This window comes from Hypomesus transpacificus, chromosome 3, assembly GCF_021917145.1.
Source record: "Hypomesus transpacificus isolate Combined female chromosome 3, fHypTra1, whole genome shotgun sequence".
NCBI classification, from domain to species: Eukaryota; Metazoa; Chordata; class Actinopteri; order Osmeriformes; family Osmeridae; genus Hypomesus; species Hypomesus transpacificus.
In genome coordinates this window covers 265569-277232 of record NC_061062.1, presented here as the reverse complement: position 1 = coordinate 277232, position 11664 = coordinate 265569, and the positions used below count along the sequence as shown (strand labels likewise).

Sequence of the window (11664 nt, the reverse complement as noted above, 5' to 3'; positions counted from 1 at the left end):
TTAGCTTTTTGAAAAAGTCATTAGTGTTATTATTTGTACAAAAGATGTTCTGTTTCAGTTTGGGCCTGCATGTGAACTGTTTTTAAAAAGTAAATCCTGTTTGGAATATCCCGATTTAAAATAACAGTCAAGGCCAGCGGTTTTTAGAAGTGGAAAATTCAATTTAAAACCCCAAAATGATTCATGAAAATAAATTATGAATCCAATACATGATTGACAATCTATTTGTTGTGAATCCACAACGTTTTCTCATTCAATTAATTAAATGTCTTTATTTATTATTATAATACGGGTGATTGAAATCAAGCATTCTGATTGGTTGAGAGTGAGTCACGGGGTGTGCTTTATTGAGCATAAAGTACTGTACACCTTTTTACATGATTTACCTTAAAAAGGGGAGCGTTCCATATTAATGCACACTCAAAATAACTAATATGTTGCCGAAGAAAAAGACTGTCTACAAGTACTGGTGTGCAGCGATTTATTGGTTAGCAAGCTAGACTAGCAACATTCGGTTAATTTTTGAGCAAAAATATTGCACTGTCCCGTGCTATCACTGAGTGCTAACTAGCTGGTCTAACTACTGAAACGTTGGACGGAAGCTCAGGTCTAGCCATTAGTTGCTAACTTGACATCCACTTATTTAATTTGAGCTTCGTAGCCACGCAATTACAGTACATGACCTGGTCTTGGCTTCTTAAAACAATGTTTTCCACGGATGCACAATTAATGGAGATATCCAAATCAACATAAGCTAACCTTAACAACAGCCTATGTTCGTTTATCGAGTTCTTAGTCACTGTAACTTGTTTACAGCATAGGCTAGCTAGCTACCATATACCCAGTGCCTACGAAACATTTATGATTGATTTAGAATGTTTAGGCTTAGTGTTTAAATTAAATATTATTTTATTGAAAGTGTCCCCTTGTCGTTGTTATTTTAAAGGCAGCTTTTATAAAATGAGCATAGAATGAATGAGATGGTGCAAGATCTAGCTAGGCTAACAAACGTGAAGTTTACAATGCTGTTTGTCCGTTGCATAGCAACAGCCACTGTTTACAGGGACTATTTTCTCTCGGCTACTGAAATGCGATAGTGGCTGTGTCTATGGAAACTGTTGGTTTCATTCAACAACTCACAGTTGGTGTCCATGGAAACTAGACAGGTGTGGGAGTGGCGTTAAAGAGACAGTGTGAGAGCTAGAGAGTTTGAGTAGCCTACTTTATATCTGTTTAATTGAACTAACAGTTGTACCAAAGGACTGCTGTGTAACAGAACAAATCTTCAGGAGGACCGGTTGAGACAGACCGAAACCTGGTTCATTCCAATCCAGAATATATAACATCTCTGCTGGTAGACATTCTGGACTCCGTCCGGTCCACATTCCTCTCACCTGTAACTCATGCCGTGATGACGCATGATCGTAATCAGCATACGTAGGATAAAGGAGCAGCTTTTAAAACAGAAACTCAGTCTGTTCAGAGTGACGGCAGCTGGATTATTGCTGGTATTTTACTACATTTTACTAAAACTACTTCTGACAAGAGTTGGGATACCAGACACAGGTGAGGTACGTACAACCTCAAGAACCCTGATATGAACTGGAACTTATGGGTCATTCAACAACTGCTTGCATCGCTTCTCTTTAAGGCAGCCTTCTCATGTAAGTGTGTCATTGATCTTGTGTGCTGTAATGGTGACTCAAATAGAGAATTTAATTTTTTTTCCGAGTTGTCATACCTGTTGTGATTGTTGTAAATTGAAGGTACGACTACTCCTGTTGTGTTCACACCAAACGAGAAGCGAATTATTCGTGCATCGATATTACATGGAAAGTAAAAAAAAATATTCGCGTGATGCTGTGTCGCGAAAGTTGATCAATGTAGAGATGTAACTGACGTTTTAGAACAAATGGAGGGAAAGAGTATGTGTGCATCCTCTTTTATGAGACACTACTTCGTATTTGTTTTTGTAGTGGTCATTTCGGAAATGGTTGACGACGAAAAAAAACAGTTTGGCTAGTAGCGATTCGTGCGAATAAACACAAATGAACGTGAAGCAAAAATTCGCGCGAATGATTCGCTTCGCGTTTGGTGTGAAACATCCAGACATGTGGGTCACTTTATATCGTTGGTGTGACTGTGCTTGTAGATCATTGATGTGACTGCTTGTGTTTTTGTCTGTAGTTGAGTTCCAGATTACTGTCCCCCGCGGCCCCGTTATTGCTGCCCAGGGACAGCAGGTCGTCCTACCCTGCAGCTTCCCAGTGAGCGGCAGCCTGGGCAGTTTGGTGGTCACCTGGCAGAGGGGGCAGGAGGTGGTCCACAGCTTCTATCACGGGAGAGACCAGCTGGACCGCCAGAGCCGTCGCTATGCCAACAGATCCAGCCTGATGTACTCCGACATGGAGCGGGGGGATTCCTCTCTGCGTCTGGAGCTCAGCAACATGGAGGATGAGGGAGACTACACCTGCTCTGTCAGCACGCTGCTGGGGAGCCAGAGGAAAACCTTATCTTTGAAAGTAGCAGGTAATCACACTTGTGATGACAGTAAACCTTGCCAAATGTTAAAAGTAATTTATGGGATTATATTCAATTGCTAATTGATTGTTTAAAGTTCTAAAAAATGTAGAAGATTAAGACACAATGTTCTGTATAATTTCAGCACTGTACACAGAACCACATTCAAACTTGAAAGTATCTCCCAGCGGCTTGGAGCTGGTCCTGACTTCACAAGGAGGACGCCCTGCCCCCTGCGTTCAGTGGCTGGATGACAGAGGAGAGGACATCACAAACCACACAAGCACAGTCGTCAGGCAGGACACAGACGGACTGTTTACAGTGTCCAGCAACCTGACTCTGCAGCCAGCCGGCACCAGGAGCCTCTCCTTCATCCTGAAGAACAGGATCCTGGGCCAGGTGATAAGGAGAGACTTCACTCTAGACACAGGTAAAGCACTACAACATACCAACGGTTTATTTCACATTTTGTTTATAGAGTGAGAGAGACTGGAAAGTATGAGTGTGAAGGCATGGTAGAACAGAAGTTAGGAGACATAGTAGAATTCCTTGAAAGAATCATGAATAATTCTTAACCAAATCTTTTTTTAATTATCTAACAGGTATTGGTGCCGAGTCATCAAGGAACCATGACAGAGACAGATGGGGGGTTGTGTTATTCCTTGTGATAATCATCTTCTTACAAGCAACAGCATTAGTATTACAGAGAAGACATGTCCACAAAAGAAAACCAACAGCATTGAGAACAGAACATGTTTAAACACCAAAGGGAACCCTGATGTTCTATAGTGCTGTTACATGGAATGCACTGTAAATTTGACAAACTTAATTTAAAATTCATTTCAAATGGTCATATACCAAACAGCTTGAAAAAGTTAAATACATTTTTATGTTTATGTTTTGTGTAAAGAATGGTGTGGAGAGTATAATCCTGAAGCTAAGTATTTCACTGTCATGTTCTGAAACTACAGATTGTAATTATTTTTTCTTGTTTTAATTTTTAGGCCAGTGGCTTAGAAATAGCTAGTTACATTGTTTAGTATTTATTCTAAACAAGTTGACACCATGCAAGAACAGACACTCTTATATTTGTCTAATATTTATTTAATTTCTTCCATGTAACCCATGTGAGGGATGACGGACTAGCACCTGGTGACTCAATCATAACGCTTCCCCTCTTTCCTGTTTGGCCTTGGTCCCTGAAACCTGTTTGATGGTGCTGGTAGAGGTAGTGTGCTTTATGGTCATATTTCTTCAGGAAAGAGAATATCCTGTTTCATACTTCTGAATAACCAACAAGGAAATTCTTAAACTTAGACGGTAGATTTGTATCTCATATTTTTCCTGCTATAACAGCAGCATGTTTTGTTCCGTATAGCAAGCTGGCTTGTTCACATGAGATTCTAGATAAACACCTGAGGACAGGAGGGGCTGATGCATTCAAAATAAAAACTACAAAAGTAAATTTCCATACTTTATTTTAAATGGGATGGTTAGTGGTAAGACTATGCAAAGTGTTGGTTCATGTTTCACAAACACACTGATTCTACCGCCACTTAAATTGCCAGACCCTGTCTCTTCCACCCACTACAGCCATAAGTCAGAAAGTCCTCCATGGTCACCCAAGATCTCATCTTCTTCTTCTCTGCTCACGGACCAATCTCTTCCGTCTGCCTTCCACTCTTCTTCATGCCCGCAGTGAGACTCTAGTGGTGTTTTCCGTACCGCCACTGATCCCTTTCCTTTATAAACTGAGAAACCCCCCTCTCCTTATCCTCCCCCACCCCTGATCCTGGAAAGGGCTTCTCCTCCTCCTCTTCCTCTAGTACAAAGACATCACTTAAACCTGAACCTCTCTCCTCATGGTCCTTCTGCTGTCCCAACTCTGGTCCCCCACTCTTCAACCCCCTCCACTCAGCCAGATGGGTGTCTCCTGGGGTAAATGACTGCTCTGCTGGGGTTAGGGTGAGGTATGACTGCTCTGCTGGGGTTAGGGTGAGGTATGACTGGTCTGAGATCTGCAAAGGGCTGCTGGTTACTGAGCCTTGAGGAGTACAGTGTGACATCACATTACAACCACACATTACCACAGTTTTAGTAGTTTTAACTGAAGCAACATTTTCACATTCTCCTTATCTGTCAAAGAGGCATATTAAAGTTGTTTACACTATCCTCGTATCTTTCCTGTAACCACTTAAGAGATGAGTTATTTGCCTAGACCAGGGGTGGCCAACCCTGGTCCTCGAGAGCCTCAGTCCAGCATGTTTTAGATGTTTCCCTGCTCCACCACACCTGATTCAAATGAATGGTCGTTATCCAAGCCTGAGACTGACCGTTTATTTGAATCAGGTGTGCTGGAGCAGGGAAACATCTAAAACAAGCAGGACTGAGGCTCTCGAGGACCAGGGTTGGCCACCCCTAGCCTAGACTATAGGACATGAACTGACCTTCATGCATGGCACTTCTGAATCTTGAACATGTGGTGTTGCAGCAATTGCATATGGTGTGTTCCCCTGTAAGGGCTCTCCACCTGCAGGAGAGGGAGATGTCAGGGTGCCGGGACGAGTTACACAACTGTTGAAACTCAGACAAACATATTACCCATGCTCTGTGTAGGAGCAGGATTTGTGCAACGGGCCGGGTTCTTCTGACGTGAGGAACACGTTACAGTGCATAGTGACCTGAATAGATTGAGCATTGCATTACAGATACTCTGAAAGATGGGACCAGGTTGTGTCCATCGGTACTGTTCCTCAGACAGACCCAGAGGACAGAGACCCACTAGGGTTCTCACCTGGACGTGGGGGTCAGAGGTGAACTGGAAGGCGCTGAGGGAGAAGCGGAGGGAGTCGTCAGTCCGGGGAGACACAAAGCGAGCCCTGCCCAGGTTCCTCCGGCTCTCCTGCATACACCTAAGAAATTAGGTTAGGAAGGACAGGTCATAACAAAGTAATGCTTACAAAAGCAGGGGACATCCTATTTGAGCATTTCACAGGCATACCCAAAGTTGTCAATGATATTGTACGTAGCAGAGGTGCCACTTGTTGTGGTTGCATAGCAATTTCTAATGAAGAGCTTTAGGCTTCCATGGGGTAGGTGAAGAGCAGTGACCTGGAAGTTCACAGTCTGCCCAAGCAGGTACACTTGATACTGGGCTGGTGTGGTCCATGAATCTACAACATCAAAAAAATCAAGACGTAAACCAATAACCAAAATCAATTCATTTGGCCAACAAGCCCTTAAAGTGTAGGAAAAGCTTACCATCCATCAGCTGAATTTGGAAATCAATAGAGCGCCACTTGAGTGTTTTATGCATAATGTGTGAACTCCAGGTAGGGCGCACCGCAAGTCGATAAACGTGATGATACCTGTGGAATAGGTTTCATCTGGTTCAATTGCCAACCTTATCAAAAACGATTAGCAGATGTTAAACAATAAATCTCACCTTGGAAACCGACAAACGACATTCAGATTTACACTACGCGCTCTGAAGCGGATGGGCGAAGGGACATAGTGAAGCACGAATTTGTAGCTGAAAGAGTCGGAAGCCTCCTGTATGTGAGGATATTTGTAGGCTAGAGGTTCGCGACATAATGATGTTGAACAGACTAAAATATTGCACTAAAACACTCTTACCTCGCTTTTCCCATCGCAGTCTGTCAAATGATAGGTAAATAGCATGTCGTTACGTGGTCTGACAACACCGTTGCTTTTGCAAGTGACTCCCAATGTCAGTTCCTTTGTGTCAGCACCAAACCCATAGAATGACCGCCTGACACGCAAAACCAGTTCTGATGTAGAGCACGAGACAGACACGTCCGGCAAGGAAGTAAAGCCCTCCTTACTCCTCAGGTCGGGTCGTTTGGGATGAACGGTTCGCTGGATTTGCAGAGGCGAGGGGGAGGTAAACTTGCTTGTTGGTTTAACCTCTGGGATGTGCTGAGGAGACTCAGCACAAACTCTTTGGGCTGATATCATCAGGGCTGATCTGTTATCTGTCAGGTTCATCATAGCACCAGTGTTTTTTGATGTGCCCAGTTTGAAAATCTTTCTCCTGGACTTGACGGCATCTGGACTCAAGAAAGTCGAAGACTCATACATATCCGTTGAAGAATTTGCAACGTTTAGTGTAAATACACTCCATACAATGCAGACGCACCACTTGTTCATCTCAAGAGATGTGTTTCTAGATACCTCTATAGCGACCTGTACACGGCTGGAGGTAATGAGTCATCAGTCCATTTATACTACTTTCCAAAAACTGAGACAATCCCACCACTCCCTGGAATACTAATGAGTTCACAAGGTAGGCTACAACATCTAGAACATCATTTCAATCATAGAATCATTAGAACATCGATTGTATTTGAAATGCGAAATTGTTCACTTAACATTCACATGATGACACAGGCCACTTTTTACTTAAATATACGACTTTCTCCCATATTCATAGTTTTCACGTGACATCACGTTCCAAGGGGTACGCCCCCTTGGAGGGCAAAAAATACTTTCCTCTGCCCGACACCCATTATACGTTAAGTCATACATTTTGTTGAAGTGTTGAAGTGGCTGTTTGTCTGCTGCTGCTAATAATAGCTAAACTTGGCCCAGCCGCACTTGAAATATTATCAGAAATGTCTTCATCTTCCACGGACTAATTCTTTGATTGGAAAAACTGCGTTAGCTTAGGTAATTTCTCACTTAACATCTCCTCCCTTTAATTATAAAAAAAAAAAAAATGTAAATACGACGAGGCCCCCCTGGTGGCCAACTTGCCCAATGGGACGCACCGCACCTGCCCTAGTCTCCACAGACGGCATCCAGCTGAAACAGTAAATTGCTTTAAAAGATATTTGCAAACATAAATTTCATCATACCATGGCCTGGGTGAATACTCGATTCTGATTGGCTGCAGGGGTGTACATTATGTAAGGGATAATGCCCTACCAGGTGTCCAATATCACCTGATAATGGACGATGCGGTGCGCGTCGGACGATGCGGAGGCGTGAACCGTCCGACGCGCAGCGGAGTCCATTATCAGATGATATTGGACACCTCGAAGGGCATTATCCCACTTATACCATGGTCACTTGCCAACGATTTTTTTTTACAAACTTTAATGTATGTTTTAAGGCGTTTTGCAATAGAAATCTAATGTTTTTCAACGTTAGCCAACTCTGATATTTATGGTCCGCTCAGCTCATAGAACCAACACCGGCTTTCCTTTGGCTGAGCTATAAGCTCAAAAGCTAACGTTATGCTAGCAAGATTTAAAGGCAATAACATTGTGTACGGTTGACAAACAGTAAATATAATTTTACAGTATGTTTGACAATAAGATTTGCTAGCTAACCAGCCATGTCACTGTCCCAAAATCAATATCAAGATTTTCACGAACAATATCGGCCATATAGCTAGCCTACTAGTACTAGGCTATACTAGTGTTGGCCGCAGACTGTCTGAAGTAGATTAGACTAGCGAGGTGAAGAGCGAATGGGATGTGAGATGAGCGGTTACGTGACACTGACACACTACATTCAGAAAAGAAACATTTTTCAAATAGGTTAAAATAAATATTGAAGTCACTCATTGTTGTAAATACAAGTTAGCTTGTTAAAGTCTTTCAAAATTGTAAATGGAGGCTTTGACCTCGTCACTGTTATTATGGTTACTTATTTCAGATACTTTATACAGGCTCCTGTGTAGCCAGCGGAATCATTTAGAACGGTGAAAAGACCGTTTTTCTGCAATGACGCAGTAGGTGTCCGTTATCACCCTATAATGTACACCCCTGCAGCCAATCAGAATCGAGTATTCACCCAGACCATGATACAGTTATATTTATACCATGGTCTGGGTGAATACTATAATGCCCTTCGAGGTGTCCAATATCATCTGATAATGGACTCCGCGGAAGCAACCGGATCGGAAGCACGCCTCCGCATCGTCCATTATCAGATGATATTGGACACCTCGTCGGGCATTATCCCTTACATGTTTTATATTTACTTTATTGTGAAAATCACGCCACCAGGTGGCAGTAAAACACAGATCCTGAGCTGCTGTTTTTTCAGCTTAAAAAAAACATGTTTCATTGTTTGACTTTCACCTAAAAGGGACTTTTTCAGCAGAGTCAGTGCAGTAGTATTTAGTGACCAGGGTGTTATTGATATGAAATCAATAAAGCTTGTTTAGCAACAAAATTATATTTTTTCTAACCTACTTCACAACTCTTATCAAATTATTTAGTTATCAGTCATTTATAAACAAATCCTTTACTTTCACCACTCAACTAAGGATTTTCAAAACGTCTCTTCATCACAAACCTGGGGGCATTTCTAATTACACATACACCAAAGTGACCAAAACACAAGTTTCTACTCAGCAAATCTGATTGAAACACACGCAGCACAGTATAAATGCCATATACTATCACAACATGCCCAGAGGGTGTGCCAGAGTCAGGTACCTCTCTCCCTTGGGAGCAATAACTCGGTTATATGGGCACTTTCTTCTGTCTCTTCAACAGGACTCGTCTCTAAGCAGAGGGTGACATGTCTCATTTCAATCTGGGGTTGGTTTGTATCTTCTGAGATGCAAGAGAAGGTCAGGGGTCAGGGCTTAAAGGTTAGGATGTCAGAGAGGTCGTGGGGAAAGGGACAGTGGTGGACCCAGGACACATCCAGAGACAGGCCCCAGAAAGATTCTTCCAGATAATTCTGACATCCTCTGTGCCACCATGCTATTCTCATACAGGGCTGGCTGAATGTGGGCGTTTAATGTGCTCCGCCTGACTACTTCCTAAAGGTGAGTCCCCACCCCCAGCCTCTCTCCTCCCCCACCAGTGTCTTTCTCCGCTCCACACATATGCTGCCCTTAGAATGTGGGACGACAGCATCCTCTTGAAGTTAAGCTGGAGTTGACTTGGGGAGGGAGCCATTGTTAGTGTTAAGTATTGTTACTCTCAACAACCCCGCTGGGCAAAAGAGCCCACGTCTTCATTTATCATGATGGAAGAGTGGAGTAGAAGACCCTGCCTGGGGTTATGGGTCCCAGGGGGTTAGTTCTCACTAGCAGGCATGGATTCCTCCACAAGTAGCAGACTGGAAGACAGTCTCTCATTTAGCTTCCAATGTGTGATTGGAAAGAGAAGGAACTCTGTTTGGGTGTGTGCGTTTGTGTGCGTGTGTGTGTGTGTGTGTGTGTGTAAAAACATGATTCATCAAACCAACCCAGTGATACTAGACTAAGAGTAGATACAGACAGATTTTACTAAATATGTTTGTCTTATTTCAGCTCGCTCTGAAAACAGCCCATGAAGATGTATTATCATAAACTTCAGAGCTGAGCATCTGTACAACACATGACTTCATATCCATTCATCTGATGGCAAAATTGCACAATATAGACATACAGCTCCTGCAGCTCCCATCTCTAATCATAGATGCACCAGACCATCTTCAGGGATATGATTGTATCCAGTCAAATGTCCACGTGGTGTAAAGCTGCAATGAGTGACAGTCCTTCCCTGGACAGTCAGGGGACAGCAGGGGACGATCAGGGGACAAGGCACTGAGCACAGTCAGGGGACAGCAGGGGACAAGACACTGAGCAGCAGCTGAGACTCTGACCCGAAGTGTGTCACCTCAGGCTGGTCTCTGACAACAGATGTCCTTCACTTGTCCCTGCTGTTACAGTGGCCGGCCCCTCAGGGCATGGAGGGTTAGGAAGGGGCTCATCTTCATCCCTGAGGGTTAGGAAGGGGCTCATCTTCATCTCTGAGGTATCATATCAGGGAGCGGCACGCTGGGTCTATCAGGTCCACACGCTGGGGGGATGACCCTTGACCTTGCCTTGTCTCCTTGGTGGACGTTGGTGCTCTATTGCCCAGCCTGCGTTAGGCCAGGGAGTCCCAGCTTACTATTAGACTGTCTTCACTCCACACTGCACAGTATGGAATTGAATTAGTGCGTGTGCACTTAATCATAACCATGTCACACTATGTCTTGTCCATTGTCCAGGCATGTTTGGTTTACATATGGAGGCTCTTCTGAACTGTGACAATGACAGAGCAAGAGCCATGCAAAGCCAGTTTGCCAGCACTCGTAAGGTCCCCCTGGTTTCTGTGCTGCACTGGTGAATTTTAATCGATGCAGTAGTTGCTCTGGAAATATCTCTCAAATCTATGCAAACATCCCCTTTAAATAGAGACAAACCTTCATTTAATGGATCAAGTGTTTGCTGGTATTTGTTATTCTCAAATGCAAACAGATGACAACCCTATGACAAACTGTTATGAACACTTACTGTGACTTTACTCCATGTCTGTGTTTAATGTTGTGTACTGTCTATTAGCGTTAATGTTTCTTCATCAAATTGTACCTATTCAACTGTAAAACGAGTGATTCAGATGTCTCTGTGGAGCTACATTAGTTCCACACCTCTCAGGGCCGGCCCTTGCGTTTTGGGGGCCCTAAACAAAAATAGTGTATGGGGCCCTTTTGATCGGCAAATCAAATTGGGTCGGACCGGCCCTGACCCCTCTACACTCCTACACCTTTCAACTGTTCACACAACATGTTCACATAAATTCCATGTCTGTGTAAACTTACATGGCAATAAAAAACGATTCTGATTCTAATTCTGATGCTTTTAACCACATGAACATGGACCAGCTCTGTCTGAACCAGTTATTAGTTACATTTCAGACTGAATTACTGTATTGTTTTTTTGTTTTGTTTAGACAATAATTACTGAGTAAATGTAACAGTGACAAAGATACAATGTCAGAGCCTTTTGGAAGTCCCAAGCTGAGGGCCCATGTCTTGGTGAATATTAATATAAAACTCCTTTACACCTCAGAGGGTGTAAAGGTGTGTGTGAATGTGTGTGTGTTAGTGTGTGTGTTGGGGCGGACTGGGGAATCCCCGGTGGGCCGGCCAAATGTTATTTAAAATATATAATATAAAATATATAATATATAAAATATATAAATATGATGTAATTTCTTTGTAATCATCCAAAATTATGTTAAGTGTTTGGGAATTTTTCCAAGACGGCCACTGACTGGTCGATACGTGCGATGCATTGAGTGGGCAAAGCGCCGTGTACTGAGTGGGCCATGTACTGGGTGGGCCGGTCTA

General features: G+C 43.2%; 2 protein-coding genes across 4 annotated transcripts; one reads left to right on the top strand and one right to left on the bottom strand.

Moving 5' to 3' along the window:
- The first annotated feature begins 1214 nt into the window (after nucleotides 1-1214).
- zgc:153911 (uncharacterized protein LOC768172 homolog) lies at nucleotides 1215-3985 on the top strand. Its single transcript, XM_047018307.1, has 4 exons — nucleotides 1215-1664; nucleotides 2188-2529; nucleotides 2666-2950; nucleotides 3123-3985. The coding sequence occupies exons 1-4, from the start codon at nucleotides 1598-1600 to the stop codon at nucleotides 3278-3280; spliced, it is 852 nt and encodes a 283-aa protein (XP_046874263.1). The 5' UTR covers nucleotides 1215-1597; the 3' UTR covers nucleotides 3281-3985.
- si:ch211-67f13.7 (uncharacterized protein LOC565426 homolog) lies at nucleotides 3571-6798 on the bottom strand. Of its 3 annotated transcripts, none has more exons than XM_047018306.1 (7): nucleotides 6157-6793; nucleotides 5966-6072; nucleotides 5782-5888; nucleotides 5522-5693; nucleotides 5315-5432; nucleotides 4968-5050; nucleotides 3571-4538 (listed from the first exon to the last, which is right to left on the bottom strand). In XM_047018306.1, exons 1-6 carry the CDS (start codon nucleotides 6688-6690, stop codon nucleotides 4970-4972), a joined length of 1119 nt encoding a protein of 372 aa, XP_046874262.1. In that variant the 5' UTR covers nucleotides 6691-6793; the 3' UTR covers nucleotides 3571-4538; nucleotides 4968-4969. The 3 variants fall into 3 exon arrangements, with proteins under 3 accessions (XP_046874262.1, XP_046874261.1, XP_046874260.1); XM_047018305.1 differs by having other exon boundaries at nucleotides 3571-4564; nucleotides 6157-6791; XM_047018304.1 differs by lacking the exon at nucleotides 3571-4538 and having other exon boundaries at nucleotides 4968-5201; nucleotides 6157-6798.
- Nucleotides 6799-11664: the final 4866 nt, after the last annotated feature.

Coding starts and splice junctions, on each gene's coding strand:
- si:ch211-67f13.7 (XM_047018304.1), bottom strand. CDS start 6,690: ATGAACAAGTGGTGCGTCTGCATTGTATGGAGTGTATTTACACTAAAC. Junction 5,889..5,965: donor GTCGTTTGTCGGTTTCCAAG/GTGAGATTTATT, acceptor CCTATTCCACAG/GTATCATCACGTTTATCGAC. Junction 5,433..5,521: donor AATATCATTGACAACTTTGG/GTATGCCTGTGA, acceptor CTAATTTCTTAG/GTGTATGCAGGAGAGCCGGA.
- zgc:153911 (XM_047018307.1), top strand. CDS start 1,598: ATGAACTGGAACTTATGGGTCATTCAACAACTGCTTGCATCGCTTCTC. Junction 1,665..2,187: donor CTTTAAGGCAGCCTTCTCAT/GTAAGTGTGTCA, acceptor TTTTGTCTGTAG/TTGAGTTCCAGATTACTGTC. Junction 2,530..2,665: donor CTTATCTTTGAAAGTAGCAG/GTAATCACACTT, acceptor GTATAATTTCAG/CACTGTACACAGAACCACAT.